The sequence below is a fragment of the Myodes glareolus genome, chromosome 14 (assembly GCF_982192425.1).
Source record: "Myodes glareolus chromosome 14, mMyoGla1.1, whole genome shotgun sequence".
Taxonomy (NCBI): domain Eukaryota; kingdom Metazoa; phylum Chordata; class Mammalia; order Rodentia; family Cricetidae; genus Myodes; species Myodes glareolus.
Window position 1 is genome coordinate 63,100,874 of NC_142039.1, and position 25,806 is coordinate 63,126,679.

At 45.2% G+C, this 25,806-nt stretch overlaps 1 protein-coding gene across 5 annotated transcripts in view; it reads right to left on the reverse strand.

Moving 5' to 3' along the window:
• Nucleotides 1–25,806, reverse strand: part of Kif13a (kinesin family member 13A) — a 181,374-nt gene that overhangs the window by 38,420 nt on the left and 117,148 nt on the right. For all 5 annotated transcript variants that reach the window (XM_048460641.3, XM_048460492.3, XM_048460568.3 and 2 more), the window contains exons 10-22: nucleotides 24,294–24,405; nucleotides 23,556–23,768; nucleotides 22,535–22,645; nucleotides 20,872–21,006; nucleotides 17,278–17,408; nucleotides 15,541–15,627; nucleotides 15,276–15,442; nucleotides 10,609–10,822; nucleotides 9,285–9,447; nucleotides 8,175–8,315; nucleotides 6,659–6,808; nucleotides 4,808–4,969; nucleotides 718–891 (exon numbers count right to left, since the gene is read on the reverse strand). In XM_048460641.3, the coding sequence (XP_048316598.3) occupies nucleotides 718–891; nucleotides 4,808–4,969; nucleotides 6,659–6,808; nucleotides 8,175–8,315; nucleotides 9,285–9,447; nucleotides 10,609–10,822; nucleotides 15,276–15,442; nucleotides 15,541–15,627; nucleotides 17,278–17,408; nucleotides 20,872–21,006; nucleotides 22,535–22,645; nucleotides 23,556–23,768; nucleotides 24,294–24,405 (1,960 nt within the window). The remainder of the gene's footprint in view (nucleotides 1–717; nucleotides 892–4,807; nucleotides 4,970–6,658; nucleotides 6,809–8,174; nucleotides 8,316–9,284; nucleotides 9,448–10,608; nucleotides 10,823–15,275; nucleotides 15,443–15,540; nucleotides 15,628–17,277; nucleotides 17,409–20,871; nucleotides 21,007–22,534; nucleotides 22,646–23,555; nucleotides 23,769–24,293; nucleotides 24,406–25,806) is intronic.

Below are 25,806 nucleotides of genomic sequence, written 5' to 3' on the forward strand. Positions count from 1 at the left end.
AAGAAACTCTAACTTCACCAGTGACATAGGAAGAAGTGAAAAGAGGAGGTGACTCACAGGAAGAAGAGAGTTTCAGTGCAGGAGGGAGATGAGGAAAGGGAACTGAGCATGAACGTGACTAAAATTCTAAAACTGCCAGACAACAATAAAAACATCTTAAAAAATTAATAAAGGGAGGGGGCGGGCTGGAGAGATGGCTCAGCGGTTAAAAGCACTGAGTGCTCTTGCGGGAAACCCAAGTTCAATTCCCAGCACCCACATGGAGGCTCACAACTGTCTGTAACTCCAAGATCTGACACCCTCACACGGACATATATGCAGGCAAACACCAATGCACATGAAATAAAAAGAAATAAATTATTTTTAAAAAATTAATAAGGAAACTTTGGTCCCTGAAAACAAGAAAGGATGAAAGGAAAGAAGGAAGGAAGGAAGGAAGGAAGGAAGGAAGGAAGGAAGGAAGGAAGGAAGGGAGGAAGGAACTCCACACAGCTGGAAAGTGTCCCGTTCAAACACCAGAATTTTATGTAATGTTGCAGGGTACACGGCAAAAAAAGTAGACTTTTAAAAGTGTGTCCCCAATTCCATTCCCCACCATGCAGCTGATGCTGATTCTGTTGTGGCCATGCTGGCGGCAGGAACTGACCCAGGTCGAGCTCACACTTCACCACAGAGTGTCACCCCGTCCCCGGTACCACTTTGTAACTGCATCCGTACCTTGCGGTGAGAGAAGGTCACTGTGTACTGGGCATCCCTGGACTGCGGGGAAGGCACGTCTGGGTCCACCACCGGGGCTGCCACTGTGGACTCACACTGGTCCCAGAACGTATACTGACAGAAGACGAAATTGGAGAGGCTTAAGGGGAGCCCGGTTGCCTCTTTAATTATCACCTGAAGAGATTAAAAAAATAAATTATAGTTCTCATAAAAGAAACATTAAAGAATATGTCTTTCCATAGTTCAGTCATCTCTAAGAGAGGATGAAATCAGTCAGTTATCCATTTGAGAATATTTAAGACCATTCATTGCTATCTATCTATCTATCTATCTATCTATCTATCTATCTATCTATCTATCTATCTACCTACCTACCTACCTACCTATCAACTGATCTATCTATCTATCTATCTATCTATCTATCTATCTATCTATCTATCTATCGACTGATTAATCAATCTATCTATCTATCTATCTATCTATCGACTGATCAATCGATCTATCTATCTATTGACTGATATATCTATTGACTATCTATCTATCTATCTATCTATCTATCTATCTATCTATCCATCTATCTATCTATCATTCATCCATCTAGCTACCTATCTATCTCCTATCTCTAGCAGTGAATTTAGGGCCTCACACAGACTTAGCTATATTCCCAGTCCATCCTTTTTTAAAACTATAAAGCATGGAAGTCTCAAACTCAGAGATCGGCCTGCTTCTGCCTCCTAAGTGTTGGGATTAAAGGTGTGCACCATCATGTCTAACGCATGGACTCATCTCCAAATTTTAAGAAAAATTATATTTACTTATTTGTGAGGAAAAAAAGCACATTCCGATATAATCTTACTCATGACTGAGTTTTTAATACAGAAGTAATTTTTATTAGGAGAACATAATTCAATATATATCCCCCATACTGTGACATACATAGCCCTCTCTCTCTGTAGATTTGCTATCTGTGGTTTAGTCAATAGATCAGTTATACTCCAGACAACTAAATCATACCGACATGTGTAGACTTTATCTTATAATTATTCTATAAGCAACTGTTACATGTAGTAAAAACCATGACTAAAAGCAACTTAGGGGAGGAACAGGTTAATTTCAGTTTATAGGGCAAAGACCATCACTGAGGGAAGCCCAGGCAGGAACTTGAAGCAGAAACCATAGAGGAATGTTGCTTACTGGCTGGCTTGTGCTTACCTAGCTTTCTTATACAGCTCAGAACAACCTGCCAAAAGAATGGTGCCTCCCATAGTGGGCTAGACTGTCTTATATCAATTACAACCAAGACAACACCCCATAGACAGGTCAGACTCATCAACAATTTCACCAAGGCAATTCCTCTCTCAGGTGACTCTAGGCTGTGCCAAATGGAAACTTAAAGCCAACTAGTGCCAGGTGTGGCGGTGAGCAGTTTTAATTCTAGCACTCAGTGAGCTGGAGGCCAGCCAGGTCTACGAAGTGAATTCTAGGACACCCAGGGCTACATAATTGAGAGACCCTGCCTCTAAAAGGTATTATAGAAAATAAATAAAATAAATCTTTAATATCGGCGAATCAATCCCATATCAGTTATGTTTTAAGGGGTTATTTATTTTGGGGGGTAAAACTTATATACATCATAAACTGTCAGGAAGGGAGCCTAATCGTAGGAGCCGGGAGCAGGAGCCAGGAGCAAGCACCGGAACCAAGAGCCGGAACCAAGAGGGCCTGATCCGGATATGTTTCTCTTTTTAAAAGAGAAATATATCATGCCCCAGTGGGCTGGTATTTTAGCAGCTATTGGCTGACAGAGCGGAAGTCGCTCCCTGCTGTATTGTGGGCTCGTATTTTAGCGACTATTGGTTGAGGCAGCGGAAGTTATTCCCACAACACCTCCCCCTTTTGTTTAAGTAAGAGAGTTTTAAGCCTACTACGAAATTATATATAGTAAGTATAAACCTACATAATTATATATAATAAATACAAATATCCTATTTTAACTAGCTTAAGTCTTGTATAAGAAATAACTTGGCCATGTCATGAAAAGAAAGTAACTATGTTTATATAATCTTCAATCCCATCAAAGATCTGAGAAGAGAAATAATGTTACCTGAGTAATTAGGAAGTGCAATCAAACTTCCAGAACATGTAACAAATCACATAGACAACTGGCTACCTGGGCAAACACCCAAAATCACGTTTGCAGCGTTGAAGCAACCAACTTTGGCTAAGGCCTAACGTAATTGACATACCATTTTTAAAGGTAAGGAACTTTTTAAAACTATCTTATCCTGTCTTGGCAGGATATGACAGTCCCGTTTTATCCATTTACGGATATTTTGTAATTTTGTCAGTAGTTGAGGTATGGGCATTTTTTTACCCAAAGGACAGTTTTGCCAAGAAGAAAGGCTCCAGGTGGAGTGTCTTTGGTGTTCAACATTTTTTTGGGAATAGATCAGTGTTGTCAGGAGTGATTGTGTCTCCCTATCATAGAACTTTGAGTTAGATTAAAGGCCATTTTTTATAGCTCTTTGAAGAGGTTGAAGATTATCTATCTATATTGAATATAATGTTTATGTATCTAAAGAACCTGATTAGTCTAATTATAAATGACAAACTTAGATGATTATTGATCTATATTATTTTTAATATCTATCTAACTTAAAGACTGAAATAGTAAACAACTGTGTAATAAATGGGGACAATATGACCTTTAAGTATAAATAATGTGTAAGTATACATTGTAATATGGTAAATATATATATATTAATATATAAACAATATATAAGTATCTTAATCAGAGGTAGAAGTGTACAATGTAATATGGTAAAATATATATATATCAATATAATATATATATGTTAATATATAAAAATGTTTTAAACAAAGGTAGAAGCATGTATGTCTAAAATAGTCAACATAATTTAAGTTTGTATCAATATATAAGAATCAATACCAATATATTTGTCTAAAAACAATAACTCATAAGTATAAAGCTATTATCCCATAATCCAAACGTTGGGCGTCAATTATCGGCGAATCAATCCCATACCAGTTATGTTTTAAGGGGTTATTTATTTTGGGGGGTAAAACTTACATACATCATAAACTGTCAGGAAGGGAGCCTAGTCGCAGGAGCCGGGAGCAGGAGCCAGGAGCAAGCACCGGAACCAAGAGCCGGAACCAAGAGGGCCTGATCCGGATATGTTTCTCTTTTTAAAAGAGAAATATACCATGCCCCAGTGGGCTGGTATTTTAGCAGCTATTGGCTGACGGAGCGGAAGTCGCTCCCTGCTGTATTGTGGGCTCGTATTTTAGCGACTATTGGTTGAGGCAGCGGAAGTTATTCCCACAACACTTTAAAAATAAATCTAACTAGAACTGCTATAACTACTTCACATCATTTACACTGCACTTCATGTTATTTTATTGGCGGTTATTAAAAGCGTATAGAATGATGTGCATAGATTATATGCAAACACAGTCCACTGTTGGTGTGGGAAGTCCTTCAGTCTATGTTTTGCTTTTATTGGTTAATGAATAAAGTTGTTTTGGCCAGTGGCTGAGCAGAATAGGGCTAGGTCGGCGTTCCAAGCAGATAGAGTAGGAGGGAGTAGTGGAGTCAGGGAGAAGTCATGTAGTTGCCGCCAGAGACAGACTTCTCTGCGGGAGTACTCTGAAACTTTGCCGGTAGACCTTGTGGTGATGCACAGATTAATGAAGATGGGTTAGTATCGGATATAAGAGCTAGCTAGAAATATGCTTAAGCTATTGACAAATAATAGGGTTTCTGTGTGATTATTTCTGAACTAGCAGCCTCCGCCAACACACTGTGTGTAAGGAACTTGCATACTTGTGAATTTGGGTCTGTGGAGGGCTTCACAAAACCAGTTTTGCCTAGACATTGAAGGTAGAGGATACCTGTTTGGGGAATTTCACACACTTGTCCCTAGGGAATTATTCTAGACCTGATGCCTACAGCTGCATCTTTCGTCAGACAGTTTAGCGTCTACTGTGCTGGATGGAAAACCCGCAGCACTTTGTGTGCAGTTTGGCAGTGCCAGGGTCTACATGAGGCCCAACATTGTCCTCTCACCCGGCACGTCAGCTTCTTGACTCGGTGGATGACTTCGCCGCTGCTGTCCACAACTTCAAGACTTCCGCTTTCACTAGAGTTCTCGGAAGAGTCATCCTCCGACACGCGCTCGGGGACAGTCCCAGTGACACGCATGACCTCCACGTGGAGACGTCCGGCAACCTGGATCATGGGACAAGAGCATTTCAGAGCTCAACGGCATACCCAGGCAACACTAGCCTGAGAAACAAGTTTCCTCTCAGCCCCGGCTGGCCATCTCTGGCAGTGTGAGACCTTCCCTCCCAAGCCATTCCCATGAGGGAGACCCAAAACCCACTCTCCGAGAGCCAGCTGTGCCCTGCACTATTCCTTTCTTACTCTGAGTCAAATTTGTCCCTTCCCAACTTGTTTTCTAGAACTATCCTTAGGTATATCCATTTTCCTCAGCTAGGTAAGGAATAGCTTCAAGGGAGCGATCATTACCTACCGGAACCTTTGGTCTTGCAATTGCTTATGTTATTATATATGCATTTATTTGATCATGTACTTGGTTAATCTATTCACTTGAGTGCTGGTGTCCAAAGAGGTCAAGGGTATCAGATCTCCCTGGAGCTGGGGTCACAGGTAGTTACGAGCTATCTGATGGGAGAGCTGGGACTCGAACCTGGGCTCTCTACAAGAGCAGCACGCCACCCTTAATGCCGTGTCATTCCTCCAGCCTCTAAATAACTGTTCTTTTCAGGCCATTTTTTATTAGAGCATTTCTATTTCCGAGTGCGGAAGTGTTTTGCTGGAGTGGGTCCAGTTTGGCATTATTCCATTCTCCTTTCTGAGATGGCTCAGGCTGCTCAGATTCTGCCTCGGCTTCTGAATACTGGGACTACAGGGACGAGCCACCACACCAGGCTAAGAAAGGATGATGCCTAACGCTCAGATTCAATCTCCACATAGCACTGGTGCTGGAGACAAGGATCTGAGAGAAGTCAGATGACGGTATCTGAGAAGTGAGACACACGGGAGGAGGGACCGAGGGAAAGAAGGGTGGAGACACAGCAGTGCAATGTGTCATATGATGCTTGTTTGGGAACTGAATGCACCAGCATTAATCTGGTTGTGTGTATGTGTGTGTGCATGTAGGTGTGTGCATGGCATGGCACACATGTGATGGTCAGAGGAAAATGTTTGGGAACTCTGAATATATCTTTATTCATTTATGTGTGTGAGAGACAGTGTGTGTGTGTGTGTGTGTGTGTGTGTGCGTGTGTGTGCGCAGGTGTGTGCATGCCACAGCACACATATAACGGTCAGAAGAAATATTTGAGAGTTCTGATACATCTTTATTTACTTGTGTGTGTGTAAGGTGTGTACATGCCAAAGCACATTAATAAAAAGAGGAAAATGTTTGAGAGCTCTGATACATGTTTATTTATTTACGTGTGTGTGTGTGTGTGCGTGTGTGCATGCAATAGCACACGTGTGACAGTCAGAGGAAAGCATTTGGAAACCTTTTCTCTCCTTCCACTCTGAACTTGAACTCAGAGCATTTGGTTTGAGACTCATGACAAGTGCTTGAGTCTGTTTTTAATATATCAGATACCCAGAGCCTGACAGGTATTCGAGACTAAGAGACCCTGAGCAAGGGCCTCAGCCACTGGATCCACTGGCCACTTAAGTTGTACTTTTAGCATGGGGAGAAGCATTGGTGGTCACCAGAGCAGCATTATCCCAGGAAGGTACCAGATCCTACACACACACACACACACACACACACACACACACACACACACACACACAGAGCATCTTGATCTTCCTCAATGCAGAGATTAACAAAATTTCACACCTGTCATTTTCTAGGGGCTAGTGTGTCCTTACCTCCCCCTGCTGGCTGATGATGGGTACTGCATATTGAAGTTTAACGTCACAGAAGAGACATTCCAAGAACACATTAGCTACACCAATGAGATTGTGATTCTCCTGAGCTTCGTAAAAAGGGTCGCCTCGCTTCCCATAGAGCCTCTTGGCCTGAGAAGCAGGACAGGTCATTGAGTGAGGGGTCAGGAAACAAAGCATCAACTTAAATCATGTTATTTCAAACCGGCACTTAACATACTTTTAGAGGAAGCATTCACTGAAATAAACAAGAAGTAAAATCAGAACCACGTCTACAGATCAACCCAGCACACGAGTGGGGCATGTCTGCTGGGGACTGCCATGCAGATGAGCCTTGCCTTCACTCAAACCACACCTATGGCATGTTTCATGACATGCCCTGGAACTGGCACCAATTTTTTTCTATTGCTAATGTGAAATGTTAGAAACAAAACAAAATATTACACGTACTACAATTACATTTAGAAGTCTACCCAGCTGTGAGCACAGCTGGGGCACACACAGCTAGAAGCACACATAGCTAGGGGCACACAAAGCAAGGGGCACACGCAGCTAGGAGCATACACAGCTAGGGGCACACACAACTAAGGGCACACACAGCTGCAGGCACACACAGCAAGGGGCACACACAGCTAGGGGCACACACAACTAGGGGCACACACAACTAGGGGTACATGCAGTTAGGGGCACGCACAGCTAGGGGCACACACAACTAAGGGCACACACAGCTGCAGGTACACACAGCAAGGGGCACACACAGCTGGGGGCACACACAACTAGGGGTACATGCAGTTAGGGGCACGCACAGCTAGGAGCACACACAACTAAGGGCACACACAGCTGCAGGTACACACAGCAAGGGGCACACACAGTTGGGGGCACACACAACTAGGGGTACATGCAGCTAGGGGCACGCACAGCTAGGGGCACACACAACTAAGGGCACACACAGCTGCAGGTACACACAGCAAGGGGCACACACAGCTGGGGGCACACACAGCTAAGGGCACACACAGATGATGCACACACAGCTAGGGGCACATGCAGCTAGGGGCACACACAGATGGGGCACACACAACTAAGGGCACACACAGCTAGGGGCACACGCAGCTAGGGGCACACACAGATGGGGCACACACAACTAGGGGCACACGCAGCTAGGGGCACACGCAGCTAGGGGCACACATGCACAGATGGGGACACAGATAGGGGCACATACAGATGGGAATGAAGATGAAGTCCACACTGGCTCCAGCTGGCCTGGTTTGCCAGGACACAGACTAGCAGCACAGAGAGACTTCTTTCCTCCTCCCTTCATGTGAGAGGCAGTGAAGACAAAACAAAACAAGAACCGCTGGGTGTCCCCTTCCACCTGTCTGAATTAAGTGCGGTCTACCACGCTGGGTGCTCCTCGAGGATCACATTTATCTCCCTAGTGTAAACACCAGAGCATTTTATCTCTGGTTTTAATGCAGCCACATCTCCTTGATCCTCTTACCTCAGGGACATTTTCTTTCCATTCTTGGTAAAGGTCTCTCATATCAATTAATTTATTCTCCAGCTTCTCAATGGTCCAAATCTGGGTGCTCTTTCCTTTTCTCCTCGCTTGAATGGCAGGCTCACTCACTATCGCCCCTCTCTGTATAATGAAGAGAAACCAGATGTGGTAAGTGCACACCTGCAATGACAGCATTCAGGAGGCAAAGACAGGAGGGTCAGAGGTGCAAGGTCATCCTTAGCTACAAAGTGAATCTGAGGCCAGCATGGGATTGTGAGACCCTGCCTCAACCAACCAACCAATCAATCAATCAATCAATATTAAAGAATAAAAGGACTATCACAGAACCCTTGTGCACAGACTGAAGGTATGTCCATGCCTATATCTGTGGACTTAGAATTCCAATAACCAATCAAATCCTCCCTAATTCGCTTTCTTAAATTTCTGAAAAAAAAAAAAATTCTGTATATGTGTGTTTTGCCTCCATGCATGCATGTGTACCACGTGTTTGCCTGGTGCCCCCAGAGGCAGAAGAGGATACTGCACACAATGGAAGTAGAGTTACAGATAACTGGGAGCCACTCTGTGTGTGCTAGGAAGCAAACCCCGGTCCTCTGGCAGAGCAGTTAACTGAGTGAGCCCTCTCTCCACTCACCACACTCAACTTCCTTTCTAGCTTGCTGGCCGGGAAGAGAAAAAAAGATGAAAATTTATTGTCTTCCAGGTTTCTCTCTTAGAGCAAAATTTTGTTAAGTTTAAATGATAGGCGTCTTCCAGAAGGCTGAGAGGCGATCCATACATGCAATAGTAGGTTTCAAAGATGTTTCTCCTCAGAGAATTCGCTGTACAACTAGGCATACATATATACTCATTGCATGGGGGCATTTGTGTGAGGAGAAGCGGGCATAATTACCACCTGGCCTTCTTCCATTCTCTCTAAGGACGCTGCTTACAGCGTATGCTCACCCAGGGGGTACAGACCAACTCGAAGGCGTCCTGAGTCAACACCTGGTTCCCACAGGACCTGCTCACAGAGATGAGTTCTGGACTCCAGTCTGCAGGATCTACTAGCCTACATCCTGCTCTCCCAACCCCAAGGGCTATGCCTACCTTCCTATTGGCACTGAGGTTGGCCGCAGGGATCTGAAGAGTCACTTGGTAGTCAGTGAGCTTGTTCATTTCCTCAGCTAGGAAGTTGGCTTCCCTCACCAGAGTGTTCGCCTTCACCAGCTGCTCTCGAAGCTTGGCCAGGCTCTGTCTGAACAGTTCATCCCTGGGGTGTTGAAGAAGAGGGAGCACACACAGGTAAAGGAAACCAGAGTTCTGTTCCTGTCACAAAGTGGTGACAAACTCCATCCACAGCAGCAACACTCCTTTTAGGAGGCTTTCCCTCCTGTCCACAGAGAGGAGGGCATGGAGAACCACTGCTGGGGACAAAACTGAGGGGTTGAGGATTGACATTAGACAAAGCAACAAAGCAACGAACACACCCAGACACCGCTCTTGGTGGTGCATGCCTTTAATCCTAGGATCTCAGCAGCAGAGGCAGGCAGAACTCTGCGAGTTCAAGGCCAGCCTGGTCTACAACAATCCGTTCCACGACAGTCAGGGTGGCCACAATCTTTCGTTCCTTTTCACTTCCATTCCTTCATTTTTTCATCCATCCACTCACCCACCCACTCACTCATCCATCCACTGTACATCCACCCATCTATCCTCCATCTATCTATTTATTTATTATTAAGATCCAGTTGCTATATGATAGTCCTTATAAACACCTGACTTCCTCAGGCCACTCCTGGGGTCAAGTCTAGCAGGGGAACTGCTTCTTTCAGAGGACAAACCCCAAGCATCCCAGGTTGCCGTCTCTCACGTGCGCTGGGTTGTCGTCTCTAACGCTTTCAGATTGAATTCTTTCGCCTCCTCTATAAGTCACTTCCAGACTCAAGCAGACAGCTTGCTCACATGCTTCCAAACACTCCCTGCTCTTCCCTGCTTTGTTCCTGCCAAGCCACCCAGATAGAGCCTGGGGCTGTGGTGTTCTCAGGGGCAGCGGACATGATCAGCATGGGGGAAAGCATGGCTCCAAGCACCAAAACCTTCTAACGGGGAAAAAATATCTCCCTACTTCCTGTATGCACATTCAGACTGCAGTCATTAAAGAATCACCCAAACTTCTGCCATCTCAAGACCTGCCAATCTAAGTCTTCTACTTTGACACTATCTGTACTGAAGGATTAAAGATCTGGGGAGGGGGTGGTCTATGGTGGCTGACATTACTGTGACGTTATTGGGACATAACTCTCAGATGAAACATCACTGGCCAAACTAGAAGTGGGCCTGCAGTCTCCTTTTTCCAGGCGTGTCCTCCCTCCACAGGCCTCTCTAGTCCCACAGCCCCCATTCCTCACTCAGGGTCTGGCCCCATCCTTACCTCTCCTCAGCCCACTGGGTCACCTTCTGCTGGGCTGTCTGGCTGCTGTAAGCCAGGCGGTCGGAGGCACTGCTCGGTGGCTGCCTCTCGGGGGAGAGCTGCTGGCGTAGCTGCTCCAGCTCGCGTTCATACATGAGCCGCTGCTCCTCCAGGGCCGTCCTCTTCTCTTCCAGGTACTGCTTCTCCAGGACCTGAACCACATTCTGAACTGGATCTGGTAAGCCGAGAGAAGAGGCAAAGGGTTGGAAGGAGCTGTTAAAGACAGGAGTCCACACCGGTGCCAGTCAGGACTACTCTCAGCAAGAAACAACTCCTGCCTCAGACCTGACTTAGCCTGGTCCTGTGATCTCTGCGGGGCCTGCGGGCCTCCTGGTTTGTTTTCGGATAACACTTCAGCTAACTGCTAATTACAAACCTTCACTGTTACCTTCTTCCATGGGATGAGCGCATCCTCATGTCTAGCTGTGTGTATCACAAACCTCCTGGTATTTGATGGGGAGGAACTGGATGTGAAACCATTCTGTTATCCAAGACAGCACACGGCTAGGAGCTTGCACGAGTTGATTTTTACAGCACACGCCTTCCACACTCATGTAGCATGGCTTTTTTTGACAAACAGGCTTCTGATTGCTCACCACAAACCTCCCTTCTCTTGATGGGGAGGAAATAATCATAGCACACGTCTGAAAATATTGATTAGGTATACGACATGGCCATTTCTGAGGTGTCAATTCCTAAGAGGGCAATTAACTTTCATAAAAAAAGAAAAGCATGTGTTTGGCAATTTAGTGCTCCAGGAATCTAAAACTCACAGTTGGGAAGCCGGTACAGACATATCAACAGATGGGGCCTTGGCACCTCCATGGGTGGCTGTGCTGAGGAGCCAATTGGCTGAACAGGGCACTAGTGTGGTATCAGTATCGATCAATGAGCTGCATGCCAGGTCCAGACAATGGCACAAGAGCAAAGTCACAACACAAATGAGTAGCCCGCAAAGAATCAGTACGCTGACAGCTACACGGTGCCCATCACAATGAGCATCTCCCAGAAGTCCATGGGACTGTGGGGAGATGCATCTTTAGACTGGTGTGGGATGTAGATTCCTTCTTGTATGCTGACACATTTGCCTGTGATTCCCTGACAACCTGGGCTGTATTCCCATCCAGTTGTTCTCAGTTTCCAGAAAGAATCGGGTCGGTGACTCAGGGGTTTTGTAATCACCTGATCATGGCTATTCAGAGACTCTTCCAAAATACCCCAGCAGTCTGTACAATAGACATAGACAATACTCTTTCTATATTAGCATGTAAGAGGAGAGAACACACTAGCCTTAAGAACAAAGTTAACTCAGCAAAAACGAGCAGTTTCAAATAATTGCAAGATGCTGTAAGTTGCTTTAATAAAAACGACAGCTACCATGCCAACATGACTTTACTGGCTGCATCTCAAGAGCAGGGACCAAACTGCCCGCAAGCATGACCTCCAAAGAAGCCTGCAGCCCCTCCCCTTCCCTGTGGTGGGTGGCATCTCCATTTTAATGTTGAGGAAACTGGGGTTCAGAAAAATCACACAGATGACCAAGGTCCAGTGACAATCAAGGACAGTGCCATGTACTGAGCTTAGATTAGAAACTCAACGTCAACGAGGGTCAGACATCAACTTGACAAACAGGTCTGATGCAATGCTCTCTTATCCCGAGAGTCACTCCGTATCAGCACTCATCAAAGAACAAAGTCTTTAAAACATACAACTGTATTTCATTAAATCCATTGCTTCTTCAAAGCAACAGCAGATTTATCACTGAGAAATTGTTTTTTTACTGCATTTTGTGAAGAGATACTGAAAGACATACTAGGGATTGAACCTAGGGTTTTATTCATGCTAAGCAAGAACTGTACCATTGAGTTTTACTGCCTAGGTCCTGAAGAACATATCTATCCACATCTCAGCTTCTTACGCTGCAGAAACAGTGACCCTGCTGGCTGATGCTGCAGGATCTCAAGCCAGGTTCCTTGTCAAAGTGGAGGCCGAGGGACTGCAGCTGCTTAAAACAACACCAGAAGCCACAGTGACACAGGCTCCATGGGGGCCACAGACCAAGATGCAAATACAGAAGGGAGAGCAATTCAGCCCTGTGCCTGAGCCTCCCAAGCAGGACTCCCAGGTCACCTCCTCGTCACACAGAGTCCCGCTCAGGGGCCAGGTTCTGTTTTACTTCTGATCATCACTATGGGAACATAGTTCTCTCTTATTTTTCTTTGTTTATTTTGCTTTATTTTTCAAGTTTATTTTGATTATATATATATATATATACATACACACACACACACACACACACACACACACACATATATATATATATATATATATATATATATATATTTGTATGTGGGGATGCCTGTATGATGTGTACATGTGAAAGCCAGAGGTAAATCTTGGGTGTAATTCCTTTGGGATCATTTGCCTTTAAAAACATGGATTTATTTAGTGTGTGCACATGCATTCATACTGTGGCACATGTGTGGAGGAGTTGGCTTTTTCCTTACACCGTGTATGTTCTGGAGGGATCAGATTTAGACTGTCAGGCTTGTTACCAAGCACCCTGACCTGCTGAGACACCTTATCAGTCCCCCGCCCCATACCCTGTGTTTTGAGACAGGGTTTCTCACTAGCCTGGGGCTCACCAGTTAGTCTAGACTGGAAATCCATCAAGTCCCAGGATGCCCCCGTCTCTGCTTCTCCAGGGCTGGGAATACAGGTCCACGGTACTCCCCCTAGCTTTTGGAGTGTCATTTTTGCTTATTTGTTTAATGTGGGTGCTAGAGACTGAACTCAGGTCTTTATCAGGAAACTACTGTCTGAGCTATCTCCCAAGCCTCTGGGAATGTCTGACAATATTCCTCTCGCCTATCAATCAGTCTGATGCCTTTGCTACACTACCCAGCCTCTTAAAAGAGGCTCTAATATAGCTAATAGCTTTTAAACGATTCAGAAATTTCTTCCTAATGACTTTCCCTCTCTCCTGAAGACTGCTATCTTGCCCACTATTCAGTCTCATTTATATCAGCTCCTGGGAATGAGATTTCTAGCTACAAGGGACATTATAATATTTAATACATAATTTGTGCTCCCACATGCACGCAATGTAGAACTTGACCAGCAGGGGGTGCTATGAAAGAAAAACGCTTGGAAAGCAACTGTATCTACAGAGACTGATCAGAATTTCAGGACTGTGGAGAGGTTGGAATGCTACAGTTGGATGAGTTCTAGCCCTCTGGATCAGCCATTCCCTGCCAGCCTCTGTGTCTGAATGCACACCCTGTTTCCACCTCCCACATACGAAGTGACGGATGGGCTGCCATGTCCGCCCAGCTTTCATATGAGCTCTGTGAACCCGAACGCTGGTCCTCAGGCCTGCACAGCAAACCCTTGGTGAGTCAGGTTCCCAGCTCCTTGCTTACATCCAAATGAGCTGGGTTTTAGGAGTTCTTACACTAGAGAGTCTAGGTGATCACTGAAATGGTGGAGGCTACCTTTGGAAGCACCCCTGCCCCGAACTGCCATGCTCCTTGCAGTAATGAGGCCATTACTAACAGAGGCAGCAACACCAAGGACATTTTCCTGTGCTGCTGGGCGTGTAGGACAGCTGCATGGTAACAGAGTTGGAATATGGTTGTGGGGGGCTCCTCAGTCACGATCAAGAAGCACTTTGGTCAGACAGAAAACCTTCGCTTCATCCCAATACTGCCTGTTAAGAGTTTGCCAAAGCTCGCAGCAAGCAACGCCCCTCAGCGGTCCCGCTGAAAGCCAGCCAGGATCCCACATGCTAAGGCAGCAATTAAGAACCTCTGTCCCAGCGTTGGTGAGCCAGCTTCGTCTGAAACCAAAGGAGGGGGAAGAGGATCTTCAAGTATGACCACCACGGGGAGGACCACCAGGCAGACAGGCTGACGGTCGGGAAGCCACCTAGCAGGAGACGGGATTCTGAGGATGCCAAGGCCACCAGCTCATCTGCACTATGACAGAGCATGCGTGGGTGCTTCAGAGGGAAGTACCACTCAGGGGAACTGGTGGAGGAGGGAGGCACCGCTCTTCACAGGTGATACTAACACTGGTGAGGGTGAGCCTGGCACAGGAAGCGGGGGTGGGGGAGGCAGAGAGGGTGTAAGGCAAAGAGCCTGGGAACCTGTCACTGCAAGCGTTGTCTTTCTCAAAGGTACTTGAGCATACCTGTCAAGTAAGTCTCTTCAGAAGTATAATATCCACCTGAGTTGATAGTAAATATTACCTTTTATATCTATGAGAATTCTGGATCTGTATTTTCCTGGGGAGCCTTTATCACTCTTTCAGAAATGACAAACTCAATGATGGGAAATTTGATTAAAAACAATCAAAAAAAAAAAAAGGTCTGTCAAACCCATTTCATAAATACTGAGACCAAGGAAATGCTATCACAATTGGCTTGAGAACAAGAGGTTCCCAAAAGGGGGCCATCTGCAAACTCTCTGGTTCTACCCGAGTTCTCTGAGTTGTCTTGACGCTGCTCCTTGCTGCTGGGCTCTGGAAGAAATTACTGGCTTTATGTGTCTAAACTTTGGGAAGACTCTTGCTTGTCCACTGTGGGCCCATGGGAGTGAGACTGGCTGCTGCCGGAGAGCGCATCTTACCATTGCTGTTCAGGGTTTTCATGATGACCTCCATCTGTGCAAACTCGTAGTTGTAGTCTGGTTCCGAGGAGGCCTCGCTTGCAGCATCCAGGTCATGCTCCGCCGGACCTGCGTCTTTCTCAAAGTCTTTCAACCAATCCCGCCGTTTCCTCTTAGGTAAATTAATTCTGTGGGGGTTTTCATTGTTAGATACAATCAGTTTGATTTATACTTAAACAACAGAAAAGAATACAAATGGAAATATTAGAGAACATGAAATTCATACCTAAAAAAGTGGTTATTTCCCCATAAGATTCTGTCACCATGCCATAGCTGGGTAGTACTGCAGACGAGGGTGCCATTTACACATGACCTGAAGGGACACAAAGGAAGATGTCAGGTGGATGGAAGACAGTAGTCCCAAGATTCAAAGAAGTAACAGGGAATGTTCTCCTAATGAATGCATTCTGGGAAACATTTGAAGAAGGAGTAACAGAAACCCAGTCTCGGTCATGAGTCAGGAAGGGTCTGCCTACTCCCTTAAGAATGAGGCCCAACTCTGTGTTTCTGATGGAGACATAAAGCATCACTACAGGATGGTTCGCCGATATTTCCACACTGCAGCTGGGGAGACAGTTCATTGGGCAAAGCTTGCGTGAGGACCTGAATTCAGACTCTCAGAATCATATAAAGCTGGGGATAGCAACACATCTGTAATCTTATCGTTCCTATGGAGACAAGGAAGGTAGAGACAGAATCCCTGGATGGTCCCAGGTGGGCTAGCCTGGTGTACACAGTACCAAATAATAGACTGTCTCAAACAAACAAAACAAAACAAAAACTGCTATGTGATAATTTGAAAGAAAATGGTCCCCAAAGGGAGTGGCATTATTAGAAGGTGTGGCCTTGTTGGAGGAAGTGTGTCATTGTGGAGGTGGGCTTTGAAGCACCACCCAGTGTCTCAGACCACTTCCTATTGCCTACCCAAGATGTAGAACTCTCAGCTACCTCTCTAGCACGATGTCTACCTGCATGCCACCATGGTCCACCATAAGGATAATGGTCTGAACCTCTGAACTGTACGCCACCCAATGAAAAGCTTTTCTTTATAAAAGTTGCTATGGTTATGGTATCTCTTCCCAGCAAGAGAAACCCTAACTAAGACATGCTGGTGGTCGTTTGAAAGAAAATGGCCCCCAATAGAGTGGTACTACTAGGAGGTGTGGCCTTGTTGGAGGAAGTGTGTCAATGTAGGGATGGGCTTTGAGGTCTGTTTTACTCAAGCTTCCCTCAGTGTGACTGTCCATTGACTTTCTGTTGCCTGCAAAGATGTAGCACTCTCAGTTCTGGGTACATCTGCCTGCACGCCGTCATACTGATAACTGATCGAATGTCTGAAACATAAGCCGCCACCTCGATTAAATGTTTTCTTTGTAAGAGTTGTTGTGGTTATGGTGTCTCTTCACAGCGGTAGGAAACCCTAACTAAGACAACACTACCACTCCTCACAGTTCTATACTGTTATTACTAGAATATGAACAGACCCCACAGGCTCCTGTTCTAGAACAGCAGATCCCCAGTGGGTGGCGCTGTATCCTAAAGTTGAGGAATGTGGGAGGTGAAGCCTCACTAGAGGAAGTGGGTCCCTGGGGGCAGATCTTAGGAGATAAAGCTACCCTGTGTCTGGACAGGTCTGGTTCTCTCTACTTCCTGATGTCAGATGTGATGGTGCCAGCTGCTTCATGCTCTTGCTGTCACTCTGAAGAGCCCTGCCTGCCACCATGACTTCCTAGCCATATATATGGACTGTATCCTTACAAACTGTGAACGCAAATAAACTCCTCTTTCCAGGTATATTTGGTTAAGCAATGAGAACAGTAACTAACACACCCTCTGTAAACAGAAAGCAAACCATCTAGGATACCAGCGTATCCTAAACTTTGATGCAACTGAAGCAAGAAAAGGGAAAGGGCCAGCATCCTGAAAACACGGGCGAGGCTGAGCCTCCACAGGCGTCTCCTACCTTGCGTTTTCTTTTGGTGTGAGAGTGATGTCTCCATCTGCGGCAATGTCGATCTCACAATGCTCAGGCTGAATCCCAATCCCAAAGAGCTGGATGTCCTGAGAGGTATCTGCACCCACGCGGGTGTGATCCTGGAACACAGAATTGAGGAGAGGAAACCACGCTCACAAGGCAGTCAACCAGAAGGCAAAACGTTGGCCAGTGTGATGGCTCAGAGGATCCTCAGAGGACCTGAGTTCAGTCTCCAAGACCTATATGGTGAAAGAAAACTAATCCTCTGATTCCATTCACATGCTGTGGCAAGTGCATGCCCATCACAGATAGATGAATAGATTGGTAGACTGGTAGGTAGGTAGGTAGTTAGGTGGGTGGGTGGAGGCAGTAATAATTTTCTTAAGCCAAAAACTTACCTTGAAGCAACTTTAAAAAATGTTCAAATTCAGCTGGGCAGTGGTAGTGCACACCATTAATCCCAGCACTCAGTAGGCAGAGGAAGGCGGACCTCTGAGCTCAAGGATAGCCTAGTCTACCGAGTTAGTTCTAGGACAGCCAGGGCTACACAGAAAAAACCTAGTCTCAAAAAAACCTCAAAAAACCCCAAAACCAAAACCAAACAAAAACACAAAAGAAAAAAATTAAAACCCTATCAAAACCTGACCTATATCAATAATGATTAAGTATCATTTTAAAACATAAGAAAATTGGACATAGCTATAGCAGACATTGAATTCTAATTATAGATTGAAGTTTTACTATTTGAGTGGGTACCAGCATGCCATTTCATCCTAAGCCTCTATTTCTCTTTCTCTCCTCCTTTCTTTCTTTTTCTCTTTCTTTCATTTCTCCTTCCTTCCTTTCCTTTCTTTCTCTTGCCCTCTTTTTAACAAAGCTAAGACAATATTATTTATTCAACCTATTTGACTGGATTCTTTTTAAAAGGACTCCATTTCAGAACCACTAAAAGGCAGTCTCATGGTTAATTTCACCTCAGCATCCTTCACTCTCACCTAGGGCTGGGGAAATGGCTTAGTTGGTAAAGATAATCCCAGTACCTATCTATACGAAAAGTCAGGCATGGTGCTTTTGCCTTCCATCCTGATGTTGAGGAGGCAGAGAAGGGATTCCCTGCAGTCAGTTTGCATATCTGATCAGTAGGCTTCGGGCTCAGTAAAAAACCCCATTCCAAAAACTAAGGCAGAAAGTAATTGATGAAAACATGACATTAATCTTGACCTATGTGCGTGTGTGTGTGTTTGCGTGCGTGCATATGCATGTGCCTGCACAGACAGAGAGACAGACAGACACATGTCAACATTTCTAATGTCAGCATTCCATACAGTGGTGAAGCCTGTGGTTATATGATGTACAGATCCACGCAGTTTTAATGATCTTGAGTCTTAGAATCCCTTTGGAAACTCAATTGCTGTGCACCCCTGCTCATTCACAGAGCACCTTCCTACATTGCTCCACAAATTATTTAATCACTATGGAATTACTTTTGTATGCAATGGAGAAAACATAACGCTAGGTTTTTCAAATGAAGATGTCTGTGGATGGGGATACAGTTCTGCAGCATAGTGCTTGCCTTCCACACACAAGACCCTGGGTTTACAAGCTCCCCAGATCAGAAACAATTCGCTCTCCCGAAATAACGGATCCTAAGCTCACTCATGGAGCCTCAGTAGGTCAAGGGCTAGCTGTACCACGTTTTTACCTCTGAAAAAACTGGAAGGAAAAAGATCATAGGAGACTGAGGTTCTCTGCTTCAATTCTAGTTCATTCTCTACTGCATATTATATACTCCCAGGGGATCAAAATCCTTACCAGTGTTTACCAGTGTTCTTGAAGAAGACGTGGCTTTGGTTCCCAGAACCCATATGGTGGCTTACAACTACCTGTGACTCAGTCCTGGGGACCTGATATCTTCTTCTGGCCTCTGTGAGCGCTACATGCATGTTGTACACACACAGACAAGCAGGCACACACATATACATATACATGAATAAAAACAAATCAAAAAAATTTAAGAAGACTCCAGGTACTCAATCCTTGACCATCATTTCAATATTCAGCTACTGTAACAGGGAGCTGGAGAGACGGCTCAGCTGCTAAGAGCACTGGCTGCTCTTCCAGAGGTTCTGAGTTCAATTCCCAGCAACCACATGGTGGCTCACATCCATCTATATTAGAACCTAATGCCCTCTTCTGGCATATAAATAAACTACCATAACATACACACTCTCTCTGTGTATGTTATAGTTAAATGTGTTTTGATGGCCAACTGAATTCTGAATACAGTCAAGTGTCCTATTTCAACTATTTCTCCGCCCCTTCCCTTCCCTTTGGAATAGGGCTCCATATAGCCCAGTGTGGCCTTGAACTTGCTATGTAGTGGAGTATGAGCTTGAACTCCCAATCCTTGGCTTATGCCTCCCACATACTGAGATTATAGGCATGTGCCTCCACACCTGGCTCTGATGTCCCATTTCTTGCTTAATAAAATTGGCCAGTAGTTCTACAAATGTATCCAAAGAACCTTTGACCTCTCTGACATTTCAGGAGACTCATGAGGTCCAAATACTTTAGGGGACTGGAAGGGTATCTCAGAAGTTAAGAGCACTGACCGCTTTTCCAGATGACCTGGGTTCAATTCCCAGCACCCACATGGCAGTTCACAACTGTCTGTAACTCCAGTTCCAGGGGTTCTGGCACCCTCACACAAATGTACGTGTAGGCAAAACACCAATGCACATAAAATAAAAGTAATAAATAATTTTTACTATTTACTAAATAAATAAGTAAAAAATAAAAATAAACAAAACACTGCTTTAGGAAAAAAACATTAAGTGTTGTTTGTCCCTGCTTTCTCATTTTATCATGCATGAATGGCAGGGCTCTGGCAGGCACCCGGTCAGTCGGTGAGGCAGCTCTGAAAGCTAATAGCTGTGTGTCTGTGTCCCAGCGCCCCCAGCCTGAATGCTGCCCATACAGATGGCTATAATCTAGGCACACAAAAATGCATCAAAGCCCTTGATACTTGCAAAGAGTGTGAATGGGACCTAATGCCAGTAAGTTCGGAAACCCACTGTGGAGAAGTCCTCAGCAAGGTCAGTGCACACCAAGGCCACGGGATCAATGCTAAAAGACCTTAAGTGAAGGATCATAGGACAGAAGTCCTTTCCTGATCATGGGGTCAGAGCTGAGAGAGACTTGGGGGAGCTCTGCTCCTGAATCTAGCCTAGGGCCTCTCTAAGCTTGGGTGGGTCTTGAGATCTCCTCAGAGTTACAATGAAGACTCTCCATGACTGCTTAGACCCCAAACACCTCGGAACTCTGTCACCTTACAAGTGGGGCCTCCTCCAACAGGTGTACCATGAGTTGTCCATTTATGTCCCTCTGCAGCCTATACTCAAGGGCATCAGGTGAAACAAAAGTTATTTTTGGTGATTGGTGATGTGGAACTGCACTGTCCATGGCCTTCCTACTCAGGGTGAAGCTGGGTACACAAAGCAAAAACACGAGACCAGGCATCCAGGTTCCGCTAAAATGATGCGGGATCACAGAAGTCTGCTGATCAGACACAAGCCTGCTCACCTTTAAATAGTAAACCAGAAGCTCGTTGAGGGCGGGGTCTGCGTTCAGGTTGACAAGGTAGCACTTGTCATCCCCCACCTTGATCCCGGAGGTCTCCAGGGAGATGCCCATGCTCTCCAGCTGCCGCTGTCTCTCCTGGTCATGGAAACGGACAAAAGCAGAGACACTCTGTTGTTTTCGATTCACAAGATGTATCCATGGAAAGAGTAAGTCATCGTTTCTGGGGACAGTGCCAAAGAGGTGACACATTCTACTCAGCTCGACTAAGTTTGCTAAGCGCCTAGGACATGACACTGTCATAGGGCACCCAGGGTGAATCACACACAGAGTCTGGGGAAAAGGACAAGCCCGCATAACTAGAATGCGAAAGAATAGCGGTGTGCCGTGGAGGGCTACGGAGGGCTGCATGTTTCCGAGGAGGGGGCAGCACGAAGGGTTTAGAGAACAGGATGGGCGTAGAATATGTGTGAGACCATTCTTGGAGCATTAGATGAATTTTCATAGCAAGAAGCAAGAACAGTTGCTTGAGGAGTGGTCACAGGAAAGCAGAGCCAGACTCTGGGCAGAGAGGATAATTTCAGGGGCCAAGAACTACTAGCACATGAGGAAAGCTGTAGGAGATGGAGCTGGAAGAACAGGTAGAAACCCTGTCGTGACGGGCTTTGAGTCCACCTGTCCATGTAAGACTTACGCAAAAGTTTAGAACGTGATGGCTACTGATCTACGGCTGGGAACACAAGAGTTAATCAAACAAAGTCCTTTTCTCATAAAAATGAGAGAGAGTGAGATCTTGGGACAGTGTTAGTGGAACAAATATGCTCATGCAATGCAATGTGGAGTGATCTCAAACACACACCCCTGCTGTATTACGCCTTGTCACACGGTCTATGCCACTAAATGCTCATATAGAATCTTCTAATAAGCACACAGAGTCAAATGGTGAAAACCTATTGTGTTGTAAGTCTTATAACTTTCTGCCAATCAGAGTTTCCAATGCCCTACTCTGCCAAGCGATCTAAAAAAAAAAAAAATGGAATCACAATGTGGGCCTTTGATCATATGAGGAACAGAAACAACATGCCCCCCAGTCTTGCTTATTCAATAGAGTATTCCTGTAGCACAGGACTGGTGTGGAACAATGGTCTGTATTCTGTCAATTATATTTTAAATAAACGCTGATTGGCCAGTAGCCAGACAGAAAGTATAGGCGGGACAACCAGATAGGAAGTAGAGGCAGAAAATGAGAGCAGGAGAATTCTGGGAAGAGGAAAGCTTGGTCCACAGTCCTGTCCCAGCCACAGGAGAAGCAAGATGTGATTGCCCCGCCGAACAAGGTACCCAGCCACATGGCTAGCATAGATAAGAATAATGGGCTAATATAAGTTATAAGAGTTAATAAGAAGCCTGAGCTAATGAGCCAATCAGTTTATAACTAAAGTAGACCTCTGTGTGACTTCTTTGGGACTTAATGACTGAGAAAACTGGCAGGACAGAAACCTCAGTCAACAGAGGACCATATGCAGACTGGTGGAAGGTGTGAAGCTGGGGCTTTAAAAGGAGGTCAGCAGAGAGAACAGGGCCCTGGATGCTTTTGGAGGAGGCAGGTGTCTGTCCAGACAACACCAGGGGGCCTCAGTGTTTCAGGCTAACTCAATCAGCCCACCTGTGCGATCTCTTCCGTTTTCCTCAGCTTCTCTTCCCACGTCACTGTTAGCTCCTTTATCAGTTTCTCAGATTCTTCAAGCTTCTCCTTCAGCTCGGGGGCCTTCATGGCCTTTAAAAACAAGACAAGACACATCAGCTTTCAAAATCTTTCCAACATTATATACAGGACATATACAGTGGTACCCTTGCCTGTGGTGTTGGCGTTTGAACAAAGGGCCCTGCACATTCTGCGTGCAGGTAGCTATATGCATTTTCTATGCAGCTATATGCATGTTCTATACAGTTATGGGCTACATCTCAGCAGCCATATGTTCTCCCTCAACAAGTACTAATAGACTTTCAGAAACAATTAAGTCACGCAGTGTCAGCGTGGGCCTTGGAATTCTGCTAATCAAAGTAAACAGAAGAGGACATCGTGTTTCTCTTTTAACAGAGACTGAAAAAACATGCTAAAGTTGATCTCTGAAATATCTAAGTAGGAAAAAGGTTATTTAAACAGATTTATCTGTCAGTAAGACAGAAATCAATAATGTTATCCATAAATATCCCATAGCTACAGTAGCCAATTAGGACCAATTGCAGACTGGTGCCCATCAACAAGACCCCGGCTCCAAGACTAAGGAAAGGAGACCCAACATCTATGAAAGTCTCACGGAAACAATCTACAGCATCAATTAAACACACACACACACACACACACACACACACACACACACACACACTCACACTCACACTGTTCTTCGGATTTCCCATTGGAAGTTCAAGGGCCAAGCAAAGGGCTGAAGCAAACAAATAGCGACAGAAATGACCTCACTTCTCTCCTTGCCGGAAAACGGCTAGGGCAAGAATTGGTGTTAGTTTTGTGGTTCTTCACAATGCTTCTCAGCCCAGAGTAGATGCCAGCACACACCAAAAGGGTGAATCACACAGATATAACTTAGGGCTGTAAGCCAGGTGCCCTCAGCCATCAGATATCCAAGTCAACAACTTCAGGAGCTGGGCATGCAGACTGACGTTACCTCAGCCTGTGAGAGCTGCTCTCTCAGTTTCTCCACTTCCTCGCGCAGTTCCCGGATGACTTTAGCATTGGGGTCTTCATTCACTACAGCGTGGTTCACGATCCTCTTGGCTCGGTCTGCGTATCTCAATGTGGATAGCGTCTCCTCATAATTGTCCGCTGCCGGGCTGATGGTGGCTATCATAGAGGTCTGGCTGTTCCCTCCTAAGTTGTCCTGTAAAGGATTCAGATAGATGTGACCAAAGAGGAAATATCCACATGTGACTTTGTTCTTGGTGAAAAAAAAAATGCAGTGTTAAAATGTGTTAATATTTTTCACATAATTTTATAAAAAAATGAAACATGGCCTATTATATTTATAACAATAAACAGTACTTGACAAAAGTCACTGTAACAGAATAAAAACAATAAGTAGTGCTAGTTTGTATATGTATGCTGTTGTATAGCACACGTGGACATGTGTGTGTACATGTGTATGAACATGAAGATAAAAGAAAAAGATGTCAATGTCTTTTTCTGTCACTTCTCTGTGCTGGGGAGTTGAACTCAGGTTCTCATGCGTACTCAAGCAAACGATCTTACCTGGTGAGCCCTCCCTACAAAATCATGTTCTTGGCTTGTCACTAAGAACTAGGGTGACGGTGCTGTGTGTGCTTCGGTAGCTCCGCATGCTCCTTTCACAGTTTCACGTCAGAAACAGCGAGGTTTAGACAAAAACGATCCTACGTCAACAACGTACCTTAAGAAGCCAGGTGAGAACTGAATCTCGATAAGGCACGAATTTGTTTTTGCCTTTGCCAGCAGCCTGGTCGGCAAGTGATGATATAACCAATCCCAAGGTTGTAAGCGATCTGCCACAAGAAGAAGGAAATTAAGCTTTGTGGCATGCTTGTTTTCAGACAATAACAATCTTGCTAGAAAACGAGAATAAAATACGCAGAGTGAGCGAGTTGACAGTCAGCGATGTCTCCAATAATTTTCCCAGAAGCCCAAAACAAAGAAAAAGGTAACCTATTAGCTTAAAATAATGAATCTAGAATTTCTATAAGAAAATATTATGCTTACTTGCAGACTTTATAAAGTGTACATTTTAAACATGCAATTATAAAATCATACTAGAAAGTACTAATCCACTCCAAATACTGAAGTCTGGATTACTTAAGCTTCAGGTCAAATTTGACCATTCAGACCTCTGTTCTTTCAGACACCCCTGTAACTTAGTGTTTAAAGCTGGGGATGGGATTCAGCACAGGGTCACCACAGCTTCTCAAAAGCTAAGACCTGTGCAAGCAGAACACAGCACCAGGCCTCGCTTTCAGACTCAGAGGAGCATGGGGAAAACTCGAGGGCTTTTAAGGAAATCGCAGAAGCCTCTGTAGAACTACTGCATCAAAGGTCTCTCAGGCTCTCTCTCTCTCTCTCTCTCTCTCTCTCTCTCTCTCTCTCATACACACACGCATGCACATGCACACACACACACACACACACACACCTCTCTCCCTCTCTTTCTCTCTCTTACACACACACACACACACACACACACACACACACACACACACAATTTCATGACCTTGCAGCTGACAACATCCAAGGACCACAATATAGACTATGCAACAGTCATTCTGAGGAGTCAGTAAGAGGACAGGCAGTCAGGAGAAGGTTCGAACTCCTGGGCAGCTGGCCCTCCTGTAAAAAAAATAAACATGAACCTCCGGGCATCTTGTACACAATGAGCCTTTTTCCTCTTTTTCTTCTAAGACAGGGCCTCATTGAATTGTCTGGGTCAGTTCTGTCTGCAGCCCCCACAAGCTTTGAGCCTGTGTTTTCCTACCCTAGCCTCCGGAATAGCTGGGGTGATGGCTCTATGCAGGTACTTTACTACATACAGAAGAGATGGAGACCAGACCAGGACTAGCATGCGGAGAGTGGCCACTACTGCCACCTAGGGAGTAGTCAAGGTTGAGAATGTGAGGAAACCATGGTAGGAGTCTGTGGGGAAGCCTTAGGAAGGGCGCTCCATGAACTCAATCAGTTCGTAGAGAAACTGAGGCAGCCAGAGCCCAGTGGTGGGGAAATGGCTCCACCGTCCCACTTTTGCTGGACAGGTGGAGTTGCAGCCTGGCATTCTAATGGACAACTTCTCACCCTGGCACCCTGGGAAAAATGTGAACAGATGAACTACATCCCTCTCATTCCTGGGCAGCGCTGCCACCTGGTTCCTTGGTGCCTTCATTCCTCAAACAAAAGGAGCA